The sequence below is a fragment of the Odocoileus virginianus genome, chromosome 11 (assembly GCF_023699985.2).
Source record: "Odocoileus virginianus isolate 20LAN1187 ecotype Illinois chromosome 11, Ovbor_1.2, whole genome shotgun sequence".
Lineage (NCBI taxonomy): Eukaryota > Metazoa > Chordata > Mammalia > Artiodactyla > Cervidae > Odocoileus > Odocoileus virginianus.
The window spans coordinates 49,690,927-49,717,745 of record NC_069684.1 but is presented as its reverse complement, the minus strand read 5'-3'; the positions used below and the strand labels follow the sequence as shown (position 1 = coordinate 49,717,745).

At 42.2% G+C, this 26,819-nt stretch overlaps 1 protein-coding gene and 1 long non-coding RNA gene across 3 annotated transcripts; both read left to right on the top strand.

Moving 5' to 3' along the window:
• Window positions 1-461: 461 nt before the first annotated feature.
• LOC110128808 (uncharacterized) lies at window positions 462-17,777 on the top strand. 2 transcript variants are annotated; one of them, XR_002311286.2, is made up of 3 exons: window positions 462-713; window positions 1,404-1,515; window positions 11,468-17,777. It is a non-coding gene; the product is annotated as an uncharacterized lncRNA (long non-coding RNA). The 2 variants fall into 2 exon arrangements; XR_002311287.2 differs by having other exon boundaries at window positions 462-1,033.
• A 650-nt stretch (window positions 17,778-18,427) lies between these two features.
• On the top strand, window positions 18,428-26,561 carry H3-3A (H3.3 histone A). The gene is made up of 4 exons (XM_020879783.2): window positions 18,428-18,533; window positions 20,065-20,215; window positions 21,368-21,521; window positions 25,880-26,561. The coding sequence occupies exons 2-4, from the start codon at window positions 20,088-20,090 to the stop codon at window positions 26,006-26,008; spliced, it is 411 nt and encodes a 136-aa protein (XP_020735442.2). The 5' UTR covers window positions 18,428-18,533; window positions 20,065-20,087; the 3' UTR covers window positions 26,009-26,561.
• The last annotated feature ends 258 nt before the right edge of the window (window positions 26,562-26,819 follow it).

Genomic DNA, 26,819 nt, shown 5'->3' with positions numbered 1-26,819 from the left:
TGCTGACATTTAGTGTGGTCATGATTTTCATTTTAGCCATTCTGATTATACATTTATTTTTTAAAAGTTAGACTAATATGCACCAAAACTTTTTAAGAACAGTTATATCTGGCGTGTGTGTGTAGAGCAGGGTGGGGGTGGCTAATACTAAGGAAGACTTACTTTCTATGTTACTTATTTTTTTAGTATTCAAATTTTGCATAAGGTAATACATGTTTGGAATCTAAAACTCAAATAGAAATTTTAAAAATTAATTTATTTGATTGCACCAGATCTTAGTTGCTGCACATGGGATCCTTGACCTTCAGCTGAGACATGTGGAATCTTTAGCTGCAGCATTTGAACTCTCAGCTGCCCCTTGAAAGTGAAAGTGAAAGTGCTCAGTCATGTCCAACTCTTTGTGACATCATGGACTATACAGTCCATGGAATTCTCCAGGCCAGAATACTGGAGTGGGTAGCCTTTCCCTTCTCCCGGGGATCTGCCTGACCCAGGGATCGAACCCAGGTCTCCCGTATTACAGGCAGATTCTTTTTATCAGCTGAGCCACAGGGGAAGCCCAGAGAAAGGAGAGGGACTGATACTACAGGAGTGAAGGAACATCTCTGTTTATCCAAGACCCTGCCTCCTCTGTCCTGCTGTGAGTTCACACACACAGCTCAGCTCCACATGACTTTAAGGCCCCCCCTTCTCTCAGGCAGTCACTTCTCACGGTAAGAGCTCTCCCCCGGCCCCTAGAATTGCTGTTACCGCCCCTGACCCCTCAGCCTATAGAGGGAGCCACAGCTCCCCACTATTGCTTGTGCCCAGCTGGCCCCATCCTACCCTGCCCATACCCCTGGGGACAGTCTTTCCATCAAGCCCTAGCGATGCTCAGCAGCCAGCTCCCTCTGCCAGGGCCCTGGCTGCCGCACCCAATGAGGCCAGCCCACAGAGCTGGTCAGAGGGACCCAGGTCAGCTCAAGTGAGAGGATACCCACTTCTCTGAGCCTGAGGAAAGCAGGAGAAGGTGGACCAATAGAGATGTCTGCAGGTAGGAGTCAGTGAAATTCACACCCGATTCCCTCTATTTTCCTGTGAACGAGGAGGCAGTGACTGTGCCAGACACTAGAGCTAGAGACCGATCACTCCTTTGCACAATCATGCTTCCAGAAAAAATATGTCTTGTTCTTTTCTGAAAAAGAAAGCATTTTCTCTGCTCTTAATGTAGGCTGCTGAGCACAGCTGGGTTTTATTATCACAAAATTAATAAAAGCTTAAGGAGGTCGACTCTGGAACTAGACTGCCTAGTTCCCAAATCCTCATTATCACTGTTCTGTGATGTTGAACGAGTAACCTAGTCTCCAGGCCTCAGCTTTCTCATCTGTAAAATGGGGATGCTAATAATAGGATTTGCCTCCCAGGTTTCAGGAAGATTAAAGGACTCAACACATGGAAAGCCGTCAGCACAACACCTGCCCATCTTGTGCACTCAGCACACATCAGCTGTTCTTACTTCCAGGAGAGGTGGGGAAGGTGAGGTACTGGAGAAATTAAAATAGCCTGGGTAAAGAAGGAGACAGCCCTGAGCAGGGGCAGGTGAAAAGTTGCTGAGACAAAGAAAGCCCAGCTGAGCTTGATGGTGATGAATCTCGTTCTTTCCAAGACAGTCACTGAGTGTTTACCATCTGCCAGGGATTCATAGGAGCTGGCAGTGCAGCTGTGAACCACTCAATTTCAATCAGTACAGGTGGGGTTATGATAAGCGTGGGTGGGTCCAGGTTTCTGGCAGCCCAGGGAAGGGGCGGCTGGGTAGCCCTGCAAATGAGGAAGAGATGCTGCTCCAGGCCAGGTGGCTTGGGCCATGAGAAACAGGTACCCCCTGAAGTTGCTCAGCCCAAAGAGGTGGACGGGCAGGAGGTGTTGCGGGGACACAGCAGGCAACCGCAGGTTCTTAGATTCAAGGGCAGGAAACAGGGTGTAGCCGAAGCAACCTTAGCTGACTGGAAGGAACTTTAGGGGACCAGATGGACCGGAAGGGAAGCTCCTCTGCTCTCCCAGGGCTTCTGGTTTCTTTAGCTTCACCTCTCCTGGTTGCTCTACTCACCTCTCTCTTGACCAGTGTCTTCCTGCTTAATTTTCTGATAGTCACTCTTATCTACAGAGTGATCGCAGCCAATTCACACTATAGCAGGTGGATCAGCTGGCTGCAGTATTAAAATACCCAGGCTGGTCTGTCAGCAGTAGGCAGGTTATCCTTTCTTCTTAGCAATCTCATTAGGCCATTAGTATTCCTGTAAAGTGAGTGGTCCTGTAAAGTAAATTTGCCTTTCCATTCTCATGTTGCAGTGTCCAATGAAAATAGAAATTTTGAGTAATTTTGTTGAGGTTTCTTGTGCTTCATCAGAGCTTCCTCTTGTCACAGAGGAACTGAACAAAGGATGGAAATGATGGCCCAAGATTTTTCCTCCACTTTCTCCATCTGCCAAGTTCTTCCTCTTTCCAGAGACTTTTCCCCACTTAGATCATTCTTTTTTTTTTAATTTGGAAATATTAATATCACATTATGGTTTTATTGAAATGCAATTCATTTACAATGTTGTGGTAGTTTCACATGTACAGCAAAAGGATTCAGATACACGCACACATACAAACACACAGACATATATATATACATATGTGTATATATGTATATTCTTTTTCAGATTCTTTGCCTTATAGGTTATTACAAAATTTTGAGTATAGTTCCCGGTGCTATACAGTAGGTCCTTGTTGATTATCTGTTTTTATGTCACTCTTCTGAATTCTCTCTTGGTTTCTCTCATGTCTTTGCCCTGGATTTTTTTATTCTTTTTTCTTCCCCACCCCTAACATTTCAATTAAAATGTAAACAATCAGAAAAGTTACACCTAGATTCAACAATTCATCTTTGCCATATTTGCTTTCTTCTCCGTCTCTCTCCCTTCCTTCCTCTCCTTGTAGAGAATAAGAACTATCTCCTACAAAACTCCAATACCATTATTGCACCCAGTAAAATTAACAGCAATTCCATATCATCTAATATGTTGTCTATATTTAAGTTCCCTGATTTTCGGCCCTAGCTGTTTGTACTCCTAAATCTTCCCACCTCCACGTTACATTCTGATGCTTAACCCAGCTGCCCTCTTCTTCATAGTGAAAATTCCCTTGGCAGAAACCAAGGAATGCTAGGTTAGCCACAAGGAAAAGCCAAAGGACTGTGGATAAGATGTCCTAGCTGCACCTACCAATGTTTTGCCTTGGGAAAGGAAAAGCCAGTCCACTGTTTTAATTTTTAATTTTTTTTTTTTTTTTTTTTGGAGCTTTGTCCACATTGGGCATCCTTGGTCACCCTCTGTAGAGTCTCTAGTTTGCAGGTTTGTATAATCGATGGCTCACAGCTGGCTTGTCTCTAGCCAGAGGAAGTTCTGAAGCAAAAATCTCAACAAACACCCTGTGTTTGTTGTCTCAGGAACAGCAGTCACATCTAGGTCAAGAGAATGATGGTAATGTAGGTTATTCTAGGCTGGGATCAGTCTGCGCCAGAGATGAAGATGAAGAGAAACTGTGTTCCAAAAATCCCAGGCCTCACATGGATATTACCAACTTTCTCAGATGCTGGATGGGCCTTGGCAGCCTAGAAGCCAACTGCCCCATGAGAGAGGCTGAGCTCTTGCTGACCTGCCTACCATCTCCAGGAAGTTCCTCCCTGGAACCAACTATGAATGAATAAAAGTACCACCTATAAGAAGGAGATACTGTCTCACGATTCTGGAGGCCAGAGTGAAATCAAGGTGTGGGCAGGACTAATATTTAGGAGTTTGTTCAGACTGACTCTTGGTAGGCATCAAATCTCAAGCATCAAAGAAATCTGGATAAATTTCTAGAAAGCCTCCTAGGCAGGTGCCTATGAACACTTTTCTATTAGCAGAAGCACCCAAAGGAGAAGTCCAGAGATGGATCAAGGAAGAAAAAGCAAAAGTCCTACTCCTCTCACTTAGGCCTCAAGCAATTTGTGACACATGTCCTCCGTGTCTTCTCTGTCGCCTTTCAGAATCCCCTTCTAAATTTCCAGTTAATCTCAGCATGAGGAGTAAGTCACCAGCTCTCTGAAGGCCTCCTTGGAGCACAGCCTACTCTCTGCAGGGTATTCCCCATTTGAGCCCTATCTACACCAGCTCTTGGGGATGATCCGATCCTAAGCACACAAACCTCCTCAACTCCTGCTTCCCCCAGCAATTTTTGTGTAAATTAACCTACAAACTGAAGGGCAAGGCAGGGGATGTTTTCCTGTGCTCTTTAATCCGGTATGTAATAAATTATGCCTATTTAATCCTTTAATAACTGAACAAATGACTGAATCAGTCTTAGAACATTCAGCAATCCCTTTTTATCAAAACTTAATTTGAAGTCTATGTAATAGCAGAGAGAGAGAGAGAGAGAGAAGGAGAGAAAGAGACAAGAGACCAGAAAGCGGCAATAGCAATGGCAGTGAATCTCCAGGCCCCATCCTGGATGGGCTGCCAAATGCAGGGGCTAAGGGGAAGGCTCTTCTTCCAGGATAAGCTCAGTGAATGCACTGAGAGGGGGAAAATAGCAGAATATCAGCATCTGAATTCCATCAAAAAGCTTCTAAATTATGGATAAGGCATTGTAATGCCTCTGCTCCAGCGTTTATGTTAGTTAGGACTTGCCTTTGTATAGAATGATGACACTACCAACAGAGAAGTTTGTGGAAGGGGACACTTACTCAAAAGACTCATTGTTTTAGCCACAGGAGGTATCGATTTTATTTGGTCCCTTGCACCGCCCTGGGACTAAGGCACCATGGGTGGCCTTGAGTCACTGACAACAGTGCCTGGAGGCTTCCCGCCAGTAAAACCCTGTCACCCGATTCACTTTTGGCTTCCAGCCAACATTGCCAGTTTACAAGTACCTATGTGCCCTGGATCTTCGGGAATAATTCCAATTTCAAATCCTGGGTCATGTTGCCAGACAATAAGTCAGGCCATGTGTCCTGATGTTTTTAGTTCTAAAAACTCTCATCATAATGTCATATGGTACTAATTGTACTTATAAGAGTTTTTTTTTTATTAAAAATCTTTCTACTACAAAAATAATATAGTCATATTATTAAAATTCTGGAAAATTAGGAAGAAAAACATAGCACCCATAATACCACCATCCTGCATATAGGTATATACAAATGTATAATTTTTCCAGCATATTATCAAAATAAATGCACTATTTTATATTCTACTTTCTCCAACCAATGTTATATTTTTAGAAAAACATTGCTAATAAGCATTTTTAAAGAATGCATTTTAATGAAAGGATAATATTTCTTTCAGATTACTAAAATATATTAATCATATTTATATTTGTTCATAATTTTCACTAGTATTATAAATCCACAATATATACCATTGTAATGTATTTTCTAGATTTTTCATTTTTCTTTAGTTTTTACAAGTTGAATTACAGGCTTGGAGTATGAATATGCTAATGACTCTTGATATATATTGCAAATTGCTTCCCAAAAAAGTTGTGCTAACAAACACAGCCATCAGCCATGTCTGAGGGTGTCTGTTCCACGTCATCACCACCAACAAACCAATGTGTTGAGATGAAGTTTTGAAATGATTCTCATGACAGTTTTGCTGAGCAACGCCCCCATATTTCAGAAGGGAAAGTACAGGTATGACATGGATGATATACTGACGATGGTAAACTGACAAAGGATGTCTTTTAAGCCAGATGAGTAGGGAGGAGAAAAAGCACTTAAATGATGCTTTAAACTCCAAGTTCCAATGATGTATCTGAAGACTGCTAGGAAACAAAACTATGGCAGGCAAACAAACAGCCTGCAGCAATCCCAATTAGGGAAGCTTTCTCAGAAGAAAAGTCTTTTGGCAGATGTGAGTCTGAAGCAAAACTCCAAACAACTCCAGGCGCACTACCCCATACCATGGGTTTGATTTCTGTGTAAATACCTTGGTAAAAGTTGTTGCCCCACACTGGTCTTTTCAATTCTACTCAGATGCAATGTATGGGAATGACTCTATTATTTTCTAACATAACAATAAATAGTGGCTAAATACAACTAAATAGCTATTCACAGACAAAGGAAGGGGAAAATAGCATTTACAGGGAGGGCACCTACGAAGAGCCAAGCCATTCGCATTGGTTTTGTCCGTTTAATGGACTTAGATCAAATGTGCTGGCCCTGCCTCACTTGGCAGCTCTGAAAATCACATTCCAGGGGTGCAGAGTGACTGAGCTTGGGCTTTTTGGTTGGAGCTACCCAGGCTCAAACACTGCACCTCTAAAATGACAGAAAGAGGGGACTTCCCCGGCAGTCCAGTGGTTAAAACTCCCAGCTTCCCCTGCAGGGGGCACGGGTTCGATTCTTATTTGGGGAACTAAGACCACATGTGCCTCGAGGTGTGGCCAAAAAAAAAAAAGAGAGAGACATTTGCTAAGTACTAGGCTTCCCTGGCGGCTCAGATGGTAAAGATTCTGCCCGCAACGCAGGAGACTCGGGTTCAGTCCATGCTTCGGGAAGATCCTGTAGAGAAGGGAATGGCTACCCATTCCAGTATACAGTCCATGGGGTCACAAAGAGCTGGACACTTCTGAGTGACTAACACACACACACAGGCTAATAGGCGAACGATATATGGCAAAATGGTTGATATTGGATGACTGGATGACTCTTGCATTTAGATGCTAATCTTTCTGAAAATTACTGCAGCCTTTAATAGTAATCATTAGATCACATTCTGGATTTTGGCAACTTCCGTGAGGTTTAAAAACAGTAAGGGTGTATTTGTATGACATCCTAGAAAAAATGACCAACTCTTAGTAGGTAAAAATACTATGAAATTTTAAAGATTGTCACAATAAATTCCTGATAGCTGTGACTGCGTGTGTACATGCTAAATCTAGTCCAACTCTTTGTGACCCCATGGATTGTAGTCAGCCAGGCTCCTCTGTCCATGGGATTCTCCAGGCAAAAACACTGGATTGGGCTGCCATGTCCTCCTCCAGAGGATCTTCAGGGATTGAACCTGAGTCTCTTATGTCTCCTGCAATGGCTGACAAGTTCTTTACCACTAGGGCCACATGGGAAGCCCAACTGTGACTAATCTTAGTCAAATAAAAGTTTGTTAATCAGGTTGATGACAGAGCATGGACTCCAGGTCTGCTACCTGCCACTCTGGCCTTCCTTAGCCTGTTTCCTCATCTGTAAATGGGGCAGTATAATATATACTTATTATTACTTGAGAAAACTATCTAACATACTCAGCACAGTGCCTGGCATACCATAAAGGCTCAATAAATATTAGCTATGTTCATTGTAATTATTATATTACATGATGATGAAGATGGAGTCCATCAGATGAAAGCAAAGAATAAACAGGGATGTTTAATCCCTTGGACTTTGATATAATCAAATCATTGAACTATTTTTGCTAAAAAGCTAAGTTTCTCTTGATTAGGGAGTTGAAATTGACTGTCTCTAAGCATAAAAAATATTCATTCCTGGTAATTCCCTGGCGGCCCAGTTGTTAGGTCTCCAAGCCTTCACTGCCGAGGACTCAGGTTTAATCCGTGGTCGGCGAACTAAGATCTTGCAAGCAGCGTGGCACAGCCAATAATAATAATAAATACACATTTCTGAGGTCTCCTTATGGGTTTCTTTACCTTCAGTCTTTTTGTATGTTTGTCAGTTACTTAGTAGATGCTCAGATATACTTGTTGACTAGAGATAAATTTTTTACATTGAGGTATAATTGACATATGAATTATTGCTTTTAGGTATACAGAATAATTATTCAGTATTTATATCCAATTGATCCTTGAAAAACTTGGGGGTTGGGGTAACAAACTCTGGCAGTCAAAAACTGGTGTAAATTTTACATTCAGCCCTCCATATCCACAGTTCCACATCCTCAGATTCAACCAACCACAGTTGTTGTAGTACTGTAGTGTTTGAAGTGAAAGTCAAAGTGAAAGTGTTAGTTGCTCAGTTGTGTCCGACTGTTCGCCAGGCTCCCCTGTCCATGGAACTCTCCAGATAAGAATACTGGAGTGGATTGCCATTACCTTATCTGAGGGATCTTCCCAGACCAGGGATCAAACTCTGTCTCCTGCAAGTCTTCTGCATTACAGGCAGATTCTTTACCATGTGAGGGACCAGGAAGCCCTACTGTAATATTTACTACTGAAAAAAATCCACATGTAAGTAGACTTGCACAGCTCAACTCTGTGTAATTCAAGGGTCAGCTGCATATTGCAAATTGATCATCACAATGTCTACTTAATATCCATCACCATACATAGTTAAAAAATTTTTTCTTCTGATGAGAACTTTTAAGATTTACTCTCTTAGCAACCTTCAAATGTTCAATACATTTTAACTATAGTCACCATGTTCTATACTATATCCCCCAAACGAATTTATTTTACAACGAGTAATTGTGACCCCCCCACCCATTTTACCAACCCCCCCACCCCACCACTCTGCAACCCATGCTTCACCTCTGACAACCACCAACCTCTTCTCTGTACATGTGAGCTTGGTTTTAGGGTTTGGGGACTATATTTTAGGTTCGTATATATGTGAGGTTCATATATATGTGAGATCGTACAGTAGTTGTTTTTCTCTCTCTGACTTACTTCACTTAGCATTACACCCTCAAAGTCCAGCCGTGTTGTCGCAAATTCTTTGCCTTCAGTGTTAACCATCTCAAACTAACCATTCACCTAGTTGCCAATGTGATATTCATACGAGAAAACCCGATCATGTCTTTTCCCTCCTTACCCTCCCCCATGGCCCAAGTATCTCAGGGTGACAGACAAGGCCATCGAGGACCTAGTCCTTGGTCATTCTTCAACCTCCTCTTCTGAGACTTCCCGTCTTGATATATATGTCCTGATTTTATGAAAATGATTGTTTCGCCACCTTAACTCATACTGTCCCCTCTGCTTGCAACACCCTTTCATCTCTTCTTCACTCCCTCTATTTCTACTCATTATTCAAGGCTAAGGCAAATTCCTATTTTTTGTAAAAAACACCAAAAGAAAAGTTTGTCATGTCATATTCATATATGCATCTCAATGTATGACTATCACATTGGAAAGAAATCAAAATATCTGAAAATACAAAAGCCTTAGGAGTAGTTATCTGTAATCATTTTCTTATAATGAGAAAACATTTTAAATATTTAAAAGACTTTAAAATAATTTTAGGGAACTTTCCTGGTGGTCCAGTGGTTAAAACTCTGTGCTTCCACTGCAGGGGGCATGGGGTTTGACCCCGATCAGGGAACTGAGATTCTGCATGCAGCTGCTGCTGCTGTTGCTAAGTCACTTCAGTCGTGTCCAACTCTGTGCAACCCCATAGACGGCAGCCCACCAGGCTCCCCGGTCCCTGAGATTCTCCGGGCAAGAATACTGGAGTGGGTTGCCATTTCCTTCTCCAATGCATTAAAGTGAAAAGTGAAAGTGAAATCGCTCAGTCGTGTTCGACTTTTAGCGACCCCATGGTCTGCAGCCTACCAGGTTCCTCCGTCCATGGGATTTTCCAGGCAAGAATACCGGAGTGGGTTGCCATTGCCTTCTCCGCTGCATGCAGCAGTATGTGGCAAAAGTATATGGCAAAGACAAATATTTTAAATAAAGTTTAGTTGTCATCTCTTCCCAAATCCTCCCTGACCCTGAGGTCTCCTCTGTGCTCCCACAGAACTCCTGAAATGCCTGTAATGGAGAATGCATCATACAGCGTGGAGGTTACCCCACTCTCAACGGGACTAGGGCTATCAATATTTCCACCTTTGTAGCAAGTGCCTAGCATAGTGCCAGGCGCACAGTGAGCACTCAGTAGATGCTTGTTGAACTGACCTGAATTCCCTCATTCACACCTTGCGAAGTCACTCAGTCGTGTCTGACTCTGCAACCCCATGGACTGTAGCCTGCCAGGCTCCTCTGGCCATGGGATTTTCCAGGCAAGAATACTGGAGCGGGTTGCCATTTCCCTCTCCAGGTGTTCACACCTAGTGAGCTGCTGGCAGATCCTGTTCAGACCTGTGGGCTGATCCTGGCCACACACTTGTAAGAGGCACACCCCAAGCAGGGCCAGTGTTCTGTGTCTGCCATTCCCAGTCATTCTGTCAGGAGCTGAGGGTGCCTTTTCCCAGTTTTTGCACTTCAACTTTTTTCTAACTATAGAAGTAATATAGTCTCACTGTAAAAAAAAAAATTTGGAAAGCATAGACTGCAATAAAGTAAGAAAAAAAAGATCTAGTCAGTCCAAATACCTACTATTTTTTAACCAGAATTATTTAGATCACTGTTTTTCAATTTTGTCTTCCCATTTCCTGGCACATATATTAAATTCTAAATTTTCTAAGAACTGGGCTGATTAGGAAGTGGAGGGAGTCTATATCCACAAATGAAAATTTGTAGGGGGCAATAGTGCATATAAAAAGACTTTTAATAATCTCTGTATAACTCAGGTTTAATGTGTTGGCATCTCTTTGTCTCCTAATAAGTTTAAGGGACACTTGGTTTTTGAAATGACGATAGATCTCTTTTTCATCAGTGACTAGGTGTGAAGACGCTACTTATGGCATTCAAGATAGTTAGTCACTCAGTCATGTCCGACTATTTGCGACCCCATGGTCTGTCCACAGGATTCTCCAGGCAAGAATACTGGAGTGGGTTGCCATTTCCCTCTCTAGATTCAAGATAACCCAGAAGCAAAGAAAAACTAATCACTTTTGGAGGAAATGCACAGATATCATTCCAAGATAACTTAGTCATATCCAATGTCAGGAAGAGTATTCTCCATAGAACAAAGGGCTTTCCCTGTTGGTTTTGAGTGGCAGTAGGGTGTCCTTGATGACCCACAAGAATCATTAGACGGTATGTATATCCAGGGAAGAACCCTACTTAAAAGCCAAAAGATCACCTAGGCAGAGTCAGTTGCTCCGTCTCTGTCTGGGATGTTAACACTCCTACAGATCCAACATGGAAAGATCTTCCTCCATTCTGCAATTACTGGTCAACCTCAGAGACTGGAAGACACTGTGGGGCTTCCAATAATGTGGCTATTGCTTAATTAAGCTTCTTCCTAAACCTTATTTAGAAGTACTGGGCCCATGCTATGTCCTGGGGGCCATTGACTAGCTACCTAGCAGGGGCCTGAAGCCAAATAAAGCATGACAAAGTCTCTGAAGATAACCAGGCTCTTCATGCTTCTGAAAAGGTCACAATTTGCCCATGTGTTTGATAACTATTAATATAGCCACTTAATTTTTTTTAATTAAGTATACTTTTTAAAAAAAGAGCATTTTTGGCTTCTCTGAGTCTTCATTGCTGCGCACAGGCTTTCTCTAGTTGCGGTGAGCAGGGGTTACTCTTGTGGTTCATGGGCTTCTCATTGTGGTGGCTTCTTTTGTTGCAGAGCATGGGCTCGGAGGACAGGCTCAGTACTTGTGGCACACAGGCTTAGTTGATCCTTGGCCTGTGAGATCTTCCCGGATCAGGGATGGAACCCATGGGTCCTGCATTGGCAGGCAGATTCTTAAACACTGAGCCACCAGGTAAGTCCAATACAGCTACTTTAAATTGCAATGATACAAAGAATATCATAGCTATAGAAAGCAGTAAAGACAGGTTTGACACAATGGGTCATTCGTGGAGCCCATACTCTGTGTCAGGTGCTCTGTATTTATTCTTTCTAATCCTTATGGTGACCTGGCAAGATAGGATTATTATTATACTTTAAGGTAATTCTGTCCATTTTACAGATGAGGAACTAAGATCCAGAGAGGTTAACACTCAGTTGGTGATAAGTGGAAGGGCTAGGATTCATACTCAGTCTTGTCTGACTACAAATTTCCCTCCCTTCCCACTTGGTTTCCTTTGGTCTGGCTATGCTTGGGTGTCATCATTGGGTGGGTTCTGCTGGAGGAAGGACTAAATGGGAAATGAATTCAGACAGCACTGTCAACCCTTACAGCACTGGTACACTGTGGCAAGGGCCCCAGACTGGGGTAGTTTCTTGGCAAAATATTCAGGAGGGAGAACACAGTCATCATGTCAGCTATTATAGCACTTTGCCACGACTGTGGAAGGTTCTAAAGGTTCCAAAAGAGATCTGAGAGGGCCTAAAAACTCCTTAGAGTGTGGAGATCTCCTATGGAGCAGTTTGCTTTCTAGAAAGGGAAGGACAGAAGTGGTAAAATGCAAGGTGACCACCAGCCCTCTAGGCCCAGGCTTGGCTGCTAAATAGGCTCAGAGAGTCTTGAACAGTGGGGAGCTGGGGTCATGGAAAGTTGAAAGAAATAACCCCTTAGTAGGTGGAAGGGTTGCTAAGCTTAAAAAATAAAAATATAGGATGCCAGGGTAAATTTGAATGTCAGATAAACAAAAAAATTTCAACAAAACATTTATTAGTATAAATTCATCCTTGGATATATACATCCAAGGAACCATTTTATCTGGTGACCACAGCCAAGCTGTTTGAGGATTAACAGGTGTGTACAGGGAACTCCTTCTATGAGGCCTGGGGAGTGTGTCCAGGATGTGTCTTGCTGAGAATGGATATCAGTGTCAGAGGTGGTCCTAGGGAAAATAACTATCTCAACAGGGAACCATGTGAGCCCCAAGCCCTCATTCCAGCCTAGGAGGCAAACAAGCCATCTGAGAATACAGGGGAGTCTATGGATTTTTAGGGGACTTAGAAATTTTCATTTCTAGGTAAAGGCTTCATACTTACAGTTTGATAACATGTTTTACAATTTAAATTGTTAATATAATTGTGAAAAAAAAATAATTAAAAAGAAAAATTTTTAATAGGGCTAAGTTAACCTGTCTGGTATTTGAGGTATTATAAGTATTTGATAAAGGGGGTTATAGAAGAAAGAACTTACTTCATTACTCTTATACTAGAAAAGGGGAACACCACTGCTTGGGTCATTAAAAAACCATTCGAGGCAGTTCAGGGCTCCCCGGTAACTCAAGTCCTTGTCCTTCTGACAGGCTAGCTCTGTACAGGAGAATATTCTCAGTCTACCAAAGGAAGCATAACTTCTCTTTTCTCCAGAGGAGAAGGTAGTACTTCTTGAACCTGGCGTTTCTTGAACTTGGTCAATTAATCCAGTTTTTGGAAAAGAGGAAATTTTTTTTTGTTTGTTTAAAAGAATCATTTTTTAAAGGCTTTTTTATGAAACAGAATTTTTTCACCTGTTTTTTAATATTTAGCAAGTGTCAAGATCATTATATTAGAATGTTGGAGTTTGAAGGAAGGGTTGGGGAGTGTCTCAAAGGCTGTTTCATGTCCAGGAAGCTTCCCCAGGTGCCATATACATGTATGAATTCACTTTGGTTCAAAGGCATGGTTCTAGGCCTTGCACTCTCAAAAACCACTTAATTTCTTGGTTCTCCTTCAGGGGAGACCTACACTAACTGACTTCACCAAGACAGACATAGAACTGGGACACCCATTCATTTACAAAGAAATGTGACAATTTCCTGGATACTGGGGATATACATAGAGACCTCAACTGCAAGCCCAAGGCTGCTTGATGAGCAGGGAATAACGATAATAGATGCCACTGGTCATTTAATGAGTGTTCAAAACTTATAAAACATTAATAGTGACAGTTAACCCTGGTCAAATGGGCAGTTTTCATCCTTACAACCTCATCATGAGAGAAATATTTATCTTTCTTAAACTCATGAGAATACTGAAAAAGATGTCATAGCTCATTAATTCTTTTTTTAAAGCAAAACTTTTCAAAAATAATTTTATTTATTTTTGGCTGTGCTGGGTCTTTGCACCTCGAGGACTTTTCTCTAGCTGCCACGAGCAGGGGCTACTCTGTTGTGGTGTGTGGGCTTCTCACTGCGGTGGCTTCTTTTGTTGCAGAGCCCAAGCTCTAGAGCTCAGGTTCAGTAGTTGTGGCTCACAGGCTTAGTTGCTCTGCAGTGTGTGGGATCTTCCCAGGTCAGGGATTGAACACGTATGTCCTGCATTGGCAGGCAGATTCTTAACCACTGAATCACCAGAGAAGCCCCTCATAAACTCTTAGAGATATGTTTTCAGATGTGAATATCCTACAAACAAAATACATTTATAATATAAAACTCCACAAAAATGTGGTCACTTTTTACTTATCCATCAAATATTTAAGTGTCTAGTGTGGGCTGGGTACTATGCAGGTTGATGCAGACAGAACAGTGTTTAAAATATCAAGGCCCCTGCTCTCACTAAGTTCACAGTCTAGCTGAGATCACTAATCAGTAAAAGAAGCAAAACATCAGCTTTTGAGAATTGCTGTGAAGGCAGTAAGTATGGAAATATGACCAAGTGTAATAGGAGGGGAAGGGGAAAGAAGACAGGTACTCAATGTGGCTCTCTGAGGGGTGACATTGGAACTGAGACCTCAGAGCCATGCAGGGGCCTTCACTTGGGGCTATGCAGGTGCCAGGAAATAGGTCATCTCAGTCCTACGCCCCAGAGCTCCTGACTGTGAGCAGCCTCTTCCGAGGCTCCTTGAAGGGCAACCTGAGCAGTCTGGGTTAGACCCGTGCCCCTCAGTTGGCACAGAAATAAGCAGATAAGCACATAAGTGAGCACGACTCACTGCTCCATGGGATGTGTTGAGCAGTTTGAGAGGTGCTCTAGATCCCAGACCCCGGTTTTAGTCCCACAAGGCAGGGAGCATCATGGACCAGGAACCTGAGGACTACTGTGCCAAGTGCCCAAGGAGTACTGGTGTGGCCCAAAATGCAACCAGTCAGAGTTGAGGACAAGGAGCCTGAACAGAGCTGCTGGTGCAGATTTGAATTTCTGTCCTCCTACCAGGTATTTCTTGCTATTTTAGACTTTTTGGTGGTGACCAAGGTACTTACAGGAAGACTGCTTAGTAACACGTGTGTATTTTGAAAATCGGAGGTATAATTTAAAAATACTTGATTTTCAAAGAGCTTAGCTGGTTTCAAAATCCATTCACAAGAAATTCCAAGACTACACTTGTCAATGAAAGAAAGGAAAGAATTTTAAATATATAACTCCAACTGTTACACTTTTTTGAATGACTGAAAATTATATTTTAAAGTTTTTCAATGATAAGATCATCAAGAATCTGAAGAGATCTTCATTCTAAAGTCTTGATCAGGAATAGTATGTGGCCATTTCAAGTTTAAAACCTGATATAAAAAATCATGCTCCTGGATGTAAGCTCAACATTTCTCAGCAAAAAATTTGAAAACATTTTGAGTTTTACACAAGTTTGATATTGATTTTCTTTAAAACGCAATTATTTTCTCTTATATGATTGTGTAATATAAAAATACATAATGAAAGCTTTAATCAAGTTCCGTACGAATGGCTCCAAATCCGTTTCAGTTTTCTTCCGTGGACCTTACAAAGAGGATCTTTTTCTAAGAGATACGAGAAAGTGCAAAATGTTGCCTTAGAAGATGAGGGAGCCAGCTCTGTGTAAAGCTTATGCGTAAGTGCTCAGTCACTTGGCTGTGTCTGGCTCTTTGCGACCCTGCCTGGCTCCTATATCCATGGAATTTTCCAGGCAAGAATAGTGGAGTAGGTTGCCATTTCCTCCTCCCAGGGATCGAACCAGTGTCTCCTGCAGGTGCAATCTTTTACCACTGAGCTACCTGGACTCCTGTGCAAACCTTGGGGAGAGCATTTAACCTGCAAAACACTGTAATGATCCTCAGGAACGAAGACGAAGACATTGAAAGATAAGGTAGCTGGGCTGCAGCAGAATGTCACTAGGGAGGGCAGGGGTGATGCCAGGCCCTGCTTTTAACCAAGAGCAGTGGGAGGCCTCCAAATGGATTTATGGAAGGGTGTGACTTAATCCAATTTACATTCTATAAATCTAATCTCTGCATGCAATGTAGAGAATGGAACACAGAGGTGCAAGAGTGGAAAGAGAAAGGTCATATAGAAAGTGACTGAGGGGACAGGCAAGAGGAGAGGAGGAGAGGAGCAGGTCATTCTGAGAAGTTTTTCAGAGGTAGGACCAATAGGACTATGCGGAAGAAAAGAAAGGAGGCTAAGCAGGATGCCGGAGTTTTTTGGTTTGAACAATTAAGTAAATCATAATGCCATTTACTGGGCAAAACTGAAGGAGGGACAATTAAGGAAAGAGGACTGGGATCCAAAGCCTCAAGGCAAATTTTTCAACAAAGTGCAACTAGAGAGAATCATAGATGATAAGAGATTTAATGGATATAGTAGTGTTAGTTGCTCAGTCGTGTCCTACTCTGCGATCCCATGGACTGTAGCCTGTCAAGCTCCTCTGTCCATAGAATTCTTCAGGCAAGAATACTGGAGTGGGTAGCCATTCTCTTCTCCAGGGATCTCCTCCACCCAGGAATTGAACCTGCATCTCCCACATTAGCAGGCGGATTCTTTATCACTGAGCCATCTGGGAAGTCCAACCAGCCACCTACCCAGATGCTAAACATACTTGATCCTACAACTAGGAAAAACTTGTGGCCTATCTTCACACATAAATATCACTTCCATTTTACAGATGGACAGCTAAGTAGGTTCAGATAATCCAAGATTAGAATTATATCATCTAAAAGTTTTCCCGGCCCTTAGAAATATTTTTAAGCCAAAAAATGGAAGCTATGGAAAAATCTAGCAGATAAAGAGAACATGAAATGAGGAATTTAATTGATGTGGAATCAGCCTTCCTGGAAAAAAGCCAACAAATATTTTGGTTTCCTCAAAACAAAACAAAAAACAAGCAAAAAAAAAAAACCAAAAACCCTTTTCTTGGCCCAAATTATAGGAACTCTTCGCTGGCAGCTCAGCCTAAGCTTTTTTGCATATGTGCTTTTAGGACAGTCTTGCAAATTGCATGTGTTCTGCACAGCAACCACAGACACTTACCATTCATTAAATAATAATGAAACAGGAGGACTGGATTTTGTTTGTTTCTCCTGGGTCTGTTCCTCACTTAAGTGACCTTAGACAAATCTATTCCCTCTCTCATATCTGATTTCAGGGTAATGTTTATGACTAAGATGCCTTATAAGAGCTTCAGACTATCAATAGTAGTTATGCTCTCCATCTATAAAATTTATCTCCTTCACTATCCTATGGGATGTCTGCACGACACTTCTATTGAAAACCTTCGCACGTAGTTCCAAGTGTAGTCAAAGCCATCTAGGGACGGTGCATATATTCTAAGGCCAATGAAATGACAACGTGGATAACTTGAACCTGAAATCCGTTTCCTATGCTACTGAGAATTGGAAAATGGATAAATGTGATGATCCCCAACGACGTTTTCCTTACTTCTGCCGTTTACCGCCGCATCCAAACTATTCAGAAGCTGCTGACAACATTTGACTCTACAGTATTTGGCAGTTCTACCTAAAAGTGAAATGGTTAAAAGGCCGAACTGGCTGGTAGAACAGCTGCCAAGGCTGGTATTCATGCCCTGGTGCAGTTAGCTGTGTATTCCATGCATTGTTTTAGAAGCTTACAAAACACAGCCATCTTGCATCAGGCATCCCGACCCAGGAAGAAGGCGAGCCCCGTCCCGTCGGCCTAGAGATGCCACCTGCGCGGAGCCAGGCGTCCCAGGTGGCAGAGTTCTCGCTGACCGCCTGCAGCCTGCAACCTGCACCGCGGGACCCGCCACGGCCCGAGCCGGTGTCTTGAGTGAATAAAGTTTGCGGGCTGCCCGGTCGCACCTGGCCCGTAGCGAGAGCAGGAAAACAGCCGTCCGGCCGCCCTGCCAGCTGCTAGAGCAGCCCCAACCGAACGTGGGCGCGGGGTGCGAGGCTTCTATTTGCAAGCTTCCTGTCGGGTAGTGTTTTCAACTGGGGCGCGGAGACTGGGCCGGCGGTGTCCTCCTCCCCGCCCCCACGCCGTCCGGGGCGCCTCGGGGACGCGCGCCGGAGCGGGGAGCCCCCTCCCTCACCCTCCCCGCCGCTGCCCGAGACGCCCGCAGGCCGGGCGTTCACCGGCCGCGCCTCCTCCCGCCAGCCCCTCCCCCCAACTCCCCCCTCGGCGCCCCAAACCCGGGCTTCCTGAGTTCCATGACGTGTGCGCACGGAGCTGGGTGCTAGTGCGGGGCCGGGGAGCCGGAGTTAAAACGGGGGCGGGCGGGCGGCCGTCTCGGCGGGAGCCGGCGGCCCTTCAGCGTGTCTTTTGTGTTTGTACACACACTGCGCGAGGCAGCCGGGAGGAGGGAGCGGGCGGCGCGCGGGGGAGGGGCGAGCGCGCGCCAGCGAACGGGCGCGCGGGGGGAGGGGGGAGGCGGAGCGCGAGCGAGGGGGCGGGGGCGGGGCCGAGCCTTCCCTCCATTGTGTGTGATTGGTTGGCGCGCGGCGCGGGGGCGGGGCGGCTTGTGTTGGGGGATAGCCTCGGTGTCAGCCATCTTTCAATTGTGTTCGCAGCCGCCGCCGCGCCGCCGTCGCTCTCAAACGCCAGCGCCTCCTCTAGCTCGCCGAGCTCCAGCCGAAGGAGAAGGGGGGTAAGTTTCCCCGTCTGCCCGCTTCCCCGGAACCGAGCCCCGCTTGCCGTCAGCCCCGGGCCGGGCCCCGGCGGTGCCGGGAGGGGACCCAGGGTCCCTCCGGCTTGGCCCCAAAACTTTTTGGCCCAGAAATGGAGATGAGGAGCGAGTTTCCCTCTCCCCTCAGGCAGCGGCGGCTCCGGCGGCTCCCCAGTCTCTCGTCGCCTCAGCCCAACAGCAGCAACCGCCGCGTCGCCGAGCCTGTTCTCCCTCCCCGCGCCCCTGGCTCCTTTTTCTTCGGTGAAATCCCGCCCGCTGCCCCTTCCCGGGACCCCAGACCTTCACCACGACCCGCGCGGGCCTCTTAACTACCGACCCCGGACCCCGGACCCCAGTTTTCGGGCGGGAAAAGGGTGGAAATCGCCGCTGCTTCCCACCCTGGGGTAACTCGCTTTTTGCTGCCTCCCCACAGTTGTTGCTAAGCTTCACCATCTTGTCTCTCTTCTCTGGTCACCGACCATATTTTTTCCCCCGTTTCTCTCTTCCCCATTTCAAAAAAGGAGGAAAAAATTTTAAAGAGAAACATTTTTTTCTCCTTTTTAGAGAAGCGGAAACTTGATGCATTTGAAATGCAAAAAAACTTTTGCATTTTGGAGGGCGGCACGTGGCAGGGGATGGAGTATTTTCGAGCGATTTGGTGTTTTGTCTCTTTGGAAAGGAATCGGATACGTTTTGCGATTGTTTCCATTTTGTTCTGGTCTGGGAGCCGAGTTTGTGCCTGCGCGAGGCGCTAGGAGCGAGGCGGGCAGGCTGGGGGACCCTGTGCCGAGGGCCCGGAGGAGGCGAAACCAAAAGTTTATGTGGTGCTTGGGGTGGACCAGTCGGCCAGTCTTGTGCGTTAATTAAAGCCTGGGTGCGGGGCAGGTTTTTTTTATTATTATTATTTCATTGCGAATCCTCTGAGGACTGGACTCGAGGACGGTGCTTTGTAGAATGCTCGCTGTTGGTAGCTGTTGTTCCTCTTGTTTTTTGAGACGCCTTTTTGTCAACAGAACTGTAGAGATGCAAAACCAGGAATGTTTTCAGATATTTACAGCAATCTATCAACTGCCAGACGTAAAGGGGGGGCGGCGGGGGGGGGGGGTGACTAAAACCTTTTTTTGCTGTAATTTGACTCGACCTTTCTGTGGTTTGTGGCTTCGTTCTTTTGACTTGTTAGTGGATGGAATGTTTACAGACATTTCTAATTTCTACTTTATTTAAATTGAAGCGAAAGCTGTTGGGTCTTTTTGTTTTGCTGTTTATCGCTCAGATTGGGCATTTTGAGAGATGACTGGTGTTAAGGCTAACAATTTTCTAGTACTACAGTTTGTTTCAAAAAGTCATATTTGGGTGGTAGACGTAATCTGCACCCTTTCAAATTATATAACATTATGGACCTTTTTTTAAAATACTAATCATAATTTCCAGATGGGGGGGGTGGGTAGTGGCAGGAAAACTTGTGTGTTTGGTAGTTGCATATGGTGATTTTTGGTTTTTCCAATGCTGGTAGGTAAGTAAGGAGGTCTCTATACCATGGCTCGTACAAAGCAGACTGCCCGCAAATCGACCGGTGGTAAAGCACCGAGGAAGCAACTCGCTACAAAAGCCGCTCGCAAGAGTGCGCCCTCTACTGGAGGGGTGAAGAAACCTCATCGTTACAGGTATTTTAAAACAGGGAAAATGGAAGTCTTATCTCTTATAGTATCTATATAATCTAATAAAAAGATGTATAATAAGCATACGTTCTCCTTTAGAGAATCGGTTTTTCCCCTTGTTAAATATTTACTACTTTAAAATGTGCGTATAATTTAGTGTTAGGTTTTATTAGGAATATGTTTAATTTTGAAGCTGTAATCGTGCCCATAGCCCAAAGGAGACGTTGTATCTCTAATAATGTTAATAGGATAGACTAACATTTTACTTAGCTGTTAGGTGTAATATATATGTTTTAAATAGAAAAGTGTTGGTTTTTAAATACATTTTTGAGGATACTCTTGTATCTGGTAAAATAATTTAATCAAGATGGGGGGGCATTGTGTTTTACATAAGTCCTTCATTTACGTGAATTGGTTTTTCCTTCTATTGGCATAGTTTTGAACTACCCTGAGAAGTGTTGTTGAGTGCATCTGCCATTAGAGGGCAGAAGTTGTCTGTATTTACCCTCTGCAAATGATTAGCCTAAAATAAAAGTGTAAGAAATAAGTCAGGATTGAGGTAAATTTCTTGCGTAAAATTACTTAAAGGAAAAAATTTCCATATGGAAGATAAAACACAAAAGAGTGTTCCATCAATTTAATCGTTCATGAGGGATGTGCAGTGTCAAAGGTATTCTGGGAAATTGAACTTAAATACTGTAAGGCTGTTTTTTTTTTTAAGTGAAGCTCATTGGATTGTGCTGGTAGATCTTTCAGAAGAAGGGGATGCCAGTGGGAAGATTGAAATGGTGTCAAATTGAAAGTCTGAAAAAGTTTGACTTCTTTATTAGAGGCCTAGTACCTTCCCAGGTTGTAATTATAACAGAAGTTAGTGATGTTTATGTTACAGATGAAGAAAATTAAGGGGACTGTGATTATCAAACCCCCTGCCAGGAATCTGTTTTAATGGCATGCTTTTTTGTATTAAAAGTATTGTGTTACTTCTAACAGATTTGAATATTTAGGTCATAAATTGATAAGTGAAATTTGATACAAAAGCTGAAGAATAGTTAGGTGATTTATTTTTTGAAAAGTGACTGCATCTCTCTGAAGCTGATGACCTTCTTTTAAGTTCTCTTATGTATTTGGTAACCACTTCTTTAATGTTTTGTTTTAAAGGCCTGGTACTGTGGCACTCCGTGAAATTAGACGTTATCAGAAGTCCACTGAACTTCTGATCCGCAAACTTCCCTTCCAGCGTCTGGTGCGGGAAATTGCTCAGGACTTCAAAACAGACCTGCGCTTCCAGAGCGCAGCTATCGGTGCTTTGCAGGTAAAACGGGTGGGGAGGCGCTTCTGCTTTGTACCAAGGACATCTCTAAATCTTTGCATGTGCTAGTGTGTCATCAGCCAGTGAGATAGGTCTTTATCTATATTTCACTGTTGAGATGTCAGAAAGGTTAAGTTGCTTGAGGTTATACAAACCGATACGATTTAAAAATTTTAAACATGCAGTGGTTAGAGGAAAAAAGAACTCTGGTTTGACTTACAGTTGCTGCTGGACTTTAGGAAGTCATGGGGATAAAGGTCTGTATTGGTAATTAGTTTCAAACAGGGACTGATAGAAAAGGAGAGTTAGAGTAAATGGCTTCCTGGACCTCAAGAGGCAGTTGCAAGTGGAGAGAACATAGTATCTGGGGTGGGGCTAGGCAACATTATAAAGAATTGTACATTGAAATAAACTTGATTGGTAGTTAGGATTGGATTAACAACAGGGAGAAAAAGATGTTACTGGGCTTGTAAAGAGAGAAGTCTGAAGACATGTTTGTTTAAGGGGATTATATATGGATTTCCACTTAAATGGAAAACAGTGAGTTTAGTCTTAGCTCCAGTGTGTCAGAACTTTGAGAAATACAGTTTTAGCTGTGGTTATGTATTTGAAATGGGATTCCCTAATGGCTCAGAGGTAAAGAATATGCCTGCAATGCAGGTTTGATACCTGGGTTGGGAAGATCTCCTGGAGGAGGAAATGGCAAGCCACTCCAGTATTTTGGCCTGAAAAATCCCAAGGACAGGGGAGCCTGGCAGGCTATGGTACAAAGGGTCATAGAGTCACACGTGACTGAGCACACACGTGTATTGGTGGTTTGTGCCAGATTAAACAACTTGAGATGCCCACACTTAAGATACTTGATTTAGGTGTGTGGGTACCATTAACATCAGTCACTTAAGTAACCTATAATGTTAAGTGTGTTTGGCATTCATTAGATCATTGTAACTCAGAGTATGGCAAGACTACCACCTCTGTCAGCATTGGGTTAGAGGTGATTTAAAATGCAGATTACTAGGCACCTCCACAGACCTGCATCAGAATCTCTTTTAGGGGAGGGTCCAGAATCGACATACATTCCATTGGAGGATTTTTCAAGGCTGCTGTTGCCAAGCTTTTCCTTTATGTGTGAGGAAGATTTGATAGGTGCATTCTATCCTGAAGTGTAATTGGTTGAGCTGTTTCTATGGTTAGTCTGAACTTCATTTGATTGGTGAATTCCAGGAGTAGGCATCCATTAAATTCTCAGTGAGTTGAAATTACTGAAATTTCAAACTACTAAAATTTTTCAGTGCTGTTATTTAAGATCTTTATTTTCTGGTTTAATCTTTGACTATTTCTAGATCCCATTTCATTTATTACAAATGCTAGTCACGTTTTCTGCACTAATTTTAAATACAGAAATAGTCTCAAGTGTTGACCTAAAGATGCTGATTTTGTTTTGCAGTTACAGTTGGCAGGGCCCTACTTGAACTACACATTATACTTGAAAGGCCAACATTGTCAAGCCTAAGTGTCAGTGACAGAGCTTTGTAAATTGATTACTAAACAGTCTGGCTAAAAGACTTGTCTTTTAAAAATTCATTGCTGTTATTAAGGTTTGTGTTTTATACTTGTCAGTAAGTGATTGCATTGGTTTTGAGCAAAATGTTCAACTCTGCTGCCTTTAGTACTCTGGCATTGGTAGCTCTTTATTGGAAAATATTTCATTTCTCTTAAGGGTATAGAGATGAAAAATTTGCTAATGCGAATAGGGCAGAAGAAAGCCATTTTTTACTTTAGAGTTACATTGTTTACAACTTCTCTAACACAACTAAAAGAGATGGAGGGGGGTAAGTCTAGGGAGGATGGTGGAAAAATTAAACTTGGTTTGCCATAGATTATCAAGACTTAACTAACTTAAAATTTAGCTTTTGCCCCTAACAACTGAGAGTTTGAATTAAGGTCACCTTATGTTAAAAGTTGACATTGGTGGTTTGAAATGGTGGAACAGTCAGATACTGAATGTTGTGAATTAACATTTCCTTCCATTTACAAGATTTTTTTTTTTTTTGCTATTATCTCAAAATCTTGTTCATTGGGTCCCTCTTTAAATCCCATCATAGCCTTAATGTTTAGGAAACTTTGGACATTGGTAATAGAATTAGAAATACATGGGTCATGGTCAAATTCCCTGTATTGACTCTTCTCCCAGAGCTGACAGACACAACCCTGTGTATCTAGAGTAGGTTCTAAGATAGCAGTGAGAGCCCCAGCTGCCACATATCACATTTGAATAGTACTAGGGGAGCCAAAATCATTCCACTCTTAAATGGGTGTTTGAATTTCAGGACTTGTTGGCTTGTCCATATAGCAGCTCATAGTGCTGTATTTTGCAGAAGCCTTCTAGATTTGCATAATCCTGAGACATGCTGGGTGAAACCAAAAAAAGAAACAACTGTTTTCTTTCTTGAGGAATTTAAGTTCTGGTATCTAATGTGAAACTCAGTAGGGTCTACAGTATGGTATGTTTTCTAAACTTCTTACCGTTTCTAGAATATCCCAAAGATGAATCCCTGAATATTAAAGACTTTTGCTTTTAATATATTCTTTGGAATAGGTAAGATGCAGGGAACTACTTGTGTAGGAAAGGTGCAAATTTCAGGAATTCCCTGGCAGTCCAGTAGTCAGGACTCTGCACTTTCATGGCTAAGGACCCAAGTACAGTTCCTGGTTGGAACCAGGAAAAAAAAGAAAAGATGCAAATTTCAGTTAAGGTTAGCTATAAAAAACCAAGCCTGCAAATACTTTTTGAACTTCTATTCTTTCAAGGGCTAGGCAATGTGAGCATAAAATGAGTATTTAAGTAAGGGTATTAAAAGGTGGCTAGTGTACAAGGCCCGTGGGAATGCCAAGGAAATTAGGAGTTCAAAATTACCTGCACCTGGGAAGCAGGAGCGAGAGGAGTGTTTGCTTTCTCCTTCATGGAATAATCTTGAGGCAGGCCATAAAGGATAGGCAAATAAGACTTATCTGTTGATAACATACTATAGAAAGATATGTAAGGGTAGTAAAATTTGAATGAAACAATTTTATAGAAGAGGCTAAAAAGAATAAAGGTATAAATGTAGAAAAAATATTTTCATAAGAGAATAATAGAAACCATTTGAGGAGTTGTTAGCACTTTTAAAAGCAGAATTTCAAGTGTTACTAGCAAAGTTAGTGTTTATTATAAAGCAAATCTGGTCCCTCCCATCTCTATATCTTATGTGTTACAAAATATTGTGGGGCTTGAATTGCTTAAGAATTTTTTGTATTTCTCTTTTAGTTTTATTGCCTAAAGAGTTCCAAAATGGAAATAATTTTTTAATTAGGACAAAAATAGCAACTCTAAAAATCTGGGTTGTTTTTTTTTTCCTAAATATATCTTAAACAGAAATAACTTGCTTATAGAGAAACCAAATAATGTCTTTGACTTAGTGTTCCTAATCCACTAGAACAGGTTGGACTGATGACTGGTTCATTTCAAAATGAGTAAGCAGTTGTTTTAACCTAGACCAAAGAATTCAACTTTTCAGACAACTGTAAGATGCACTAACAACTTAAGAGTTAATTATAAATAGGAGTGCTCCTTTTTTCTTCCTTCTCTGCGAGTATTGAATGATTTGTGTAGCTAGCAGTTTAGAGTGAAAGTAGGAATAGGAGGATGCTTCAAAAGCTTTCTGATGTAAGGGGAAAAAACAGAGGGATCAGTGTTAATGCTGAGGGGGTACCATGCCATTACAGATAGGGGTGCATAGAGGAAAGTACAGTTAGGGGACATGGTGGGGTGCATATGTTGGCAAAATAGATCAATGTATGTAAGTAGGACACTGACCTGGTGGTCAAACTCTGAAGTGTTTAAAGGAAAGGTAGATGAGGCCCATATGATGGAAACCAGTAGTCAAACAGATATAATGAAGTGGGAGTAAGATTCAGAAAAAGGAGGATATCCCAAGGTGGGAGAGTATTATTTGGAATAGATATACATGATTCCATTTATCTTTGTGAGGATAAGAATAAATGTTAGAGTTGACATTTGATTTTTGCTTTACTAAAGACACATTTCATTTTGCTTAAAAATCACGTATAACATTAGAAAAGGTAAACTATTTGGTAGTGAAATTATTTGACTTTTGTATTTTATAAAGATTTACGGTCTTGAGTTTTTCACTTTCATAAGCTGCCTTTCAACCTCATCCCAGATTTTAAACTAAGCATTTGGTAAGTGGTCAACATCTTCTGAAGCAGGTTTTCACAGGACTCAAAAACATCTTTTTAACTAATATAGATGTATCTTTAACTGTTGATAATAACATTTTTTTTCTCTGTTCCTTTTGTAGGAGGCAAGTGAGGCCTATCTGGTTGGCCTTTTTGAAGACACCAACCTGTGTGCTATCCATGCCAAACGTGTAACAATTATGCCAAAAGACATCCAGCTAGCACGCCGCATACGTGGAGAACGTGCTTAAGAATCCACTATGATGGGAAACATTTCATTCTTTAAAAAAAAAAAAAAAAATTCTCTTCTTCCTGTTATTGGTAGTTCTGAACGTTAGATATTTTTTTTCCATGGGGTCAAAAGGTACCTAAGTATATGATTGCAAGTGGAAAAATAGGGGACAGAAATCAGGTATTGGCAGTTTTTCCATTTTCATTTGTGTGTGAATTTTTAATATAAATGCGGGGACATAAAGCATTAATGAAAGTCAAAATGTTTCAGTGAACAAGTTTCAGCAGTTCAACTTTATAACAATTATAAATAAACCTGTTAAATTTTTCTGGACAATGCCAGCATTTGGATTTTTTTAAAACAAGTAAATTTCTTATTGACTGCAACTAAATGGTGTTTGTAGCATTTTTATCATACAGTAGATTCCATCCATTCACTATACTTTTCTAACTGAGTTGTCCTACATGCAAGTACATGTTTTTAATGTTGTCTGTCTTCTGTGCTGTTCCTGTAAGTTTGCTATTAAAATACATTAAACTATACCTGCTTTTGGTCTTTACTATCAACGTTAACCGTGCAGTTAATTCCTTGAAAGTTCCATATTCAGAATAATTCTAGTATGAAGTGTTTTGTACATTTTATCTGAAACTATTGTGGGGAGGTAAGTATAATCTTTATATGGGAAGGAAACTAGAGCTGCTGGCTTTCCTCCTAATTTTAACTATGGATATGGGTATTTTTAACAATTCCCAAACCTAACTGGCCAGCAGAATCTCATGAAAATAGTTAAATCTGTATAAGTAGTGAAAGTACATTTATAAATAAATGTA

Bases quoted from the DNA above. Each gene is read 5' to 3' on its own strand.
- H3-3A (XM_020879783.2), top strand. From the start codon at position 20,088: ATGGCTCGTACAAAGCAGACTGCCCGCAAATCGACCGGTGGTAAAGCA. The intron at 20,216-21,367 runs GTATTTTAAAAC...TTTGTTTTAAAG, and splicing joins AAGAAACCTCATCGTTACAG to GCCTGGTACTGTGGCACTCC. The intron at 21,522-25,879 runs GTAAAACGGGTG...TTCCTTTTGTAG, and splicing joins CAGCTATCGGTGCTTTGCAG to GAGGCAAGTGAGGCCTATCT.